The 490-nt window shown below is 51.2% G+C and overlaps 1 protein-coding gene across 1 annotated transcript in view; it reads left to right on the top strand.

The window, feature by feature from the left end:
• Window positions 1-490, top strand: part of mon2 (MON2 homolog, regulator of endosome-to-Golgi trafficking) — a 57,664-nt gene continuing 57,174 nt past the window's right edge. The window contains exon 1 of the mRNA XM_016558956.1: window positions 1-414. Coding sequence (XP_016414442.1) covers window positions 295-414 — 120 coding nt within the window. The 5' untranslated portion in view covers window positions 1-294. The remainder of the gene's footprint in view (window positions 415-490) is intronic.

The raw sequence follows: 490 nt of genomic DNA, 5'->3' as shown, positions 1-490 counted from the left end.
GTGTTTACGGAAGTGACGTCGGACGTGACGTGTCGTTTTCCGCACAGGCGTCCAGGAACGAAGAAAAAAAATCATGAAACTCAGGCGAGAAGCGCGCTTATAGATCATAAATGTCATAAAGATCGGCGACCAGCGCGATTGTGATCATGTGTGCGACGCCGAGGAGCGCCCGCGGCTGAGGACCGGCGCTTTAATTGACGCGAGTGCCGCGGCGAGGTTTGTTTATGTGTCGCGAGACGCCCCGGTCGGGTTAAGTGATTTATTAATAATTCGTTAGAGTTGAATTGCCGTCGAATGAGTGTAAAGATGTCGACCAGCAGCCCCGAGGCGGTGAAGAAACTCCTGGAGAACATGCAGGCGGATCTGCGCTCTCTGTCCATGGAGTGCAAGAAGAAATTTCCTCCAGTCAAAGAGGTGCAGACACTGAGACGTCAAATATACATACTGTACCTACATACGTGTGTGTGTGTGTGTGTGTGTGTGTGTGTGT

The sequence above is a fragment of the Sinocyclocheilus rhinocerous genome, unplaced genomic scaffold, assembly GCF_001515625.1.
Source record: "Sinocyclocheilus rhinocerous isolate Xijiao unplaced genomic scaffold, SAMN03320098_v1.1 scaffold2966, whole genome shotgun sequence".
NCBI classification, from domain to species: Eukaryota; Metazoa; Chordata; class Actinopteri; order Cypriniformes; family Cyprinidae; genus Sinocyclocheilus; species Sinocyclocheilus rhinocerous.
The sequence above is the reverse complement of the archived record's forward strand: the minus strand, read 5'-3'. Positions and strand labels throughout refer to the sequence as shown.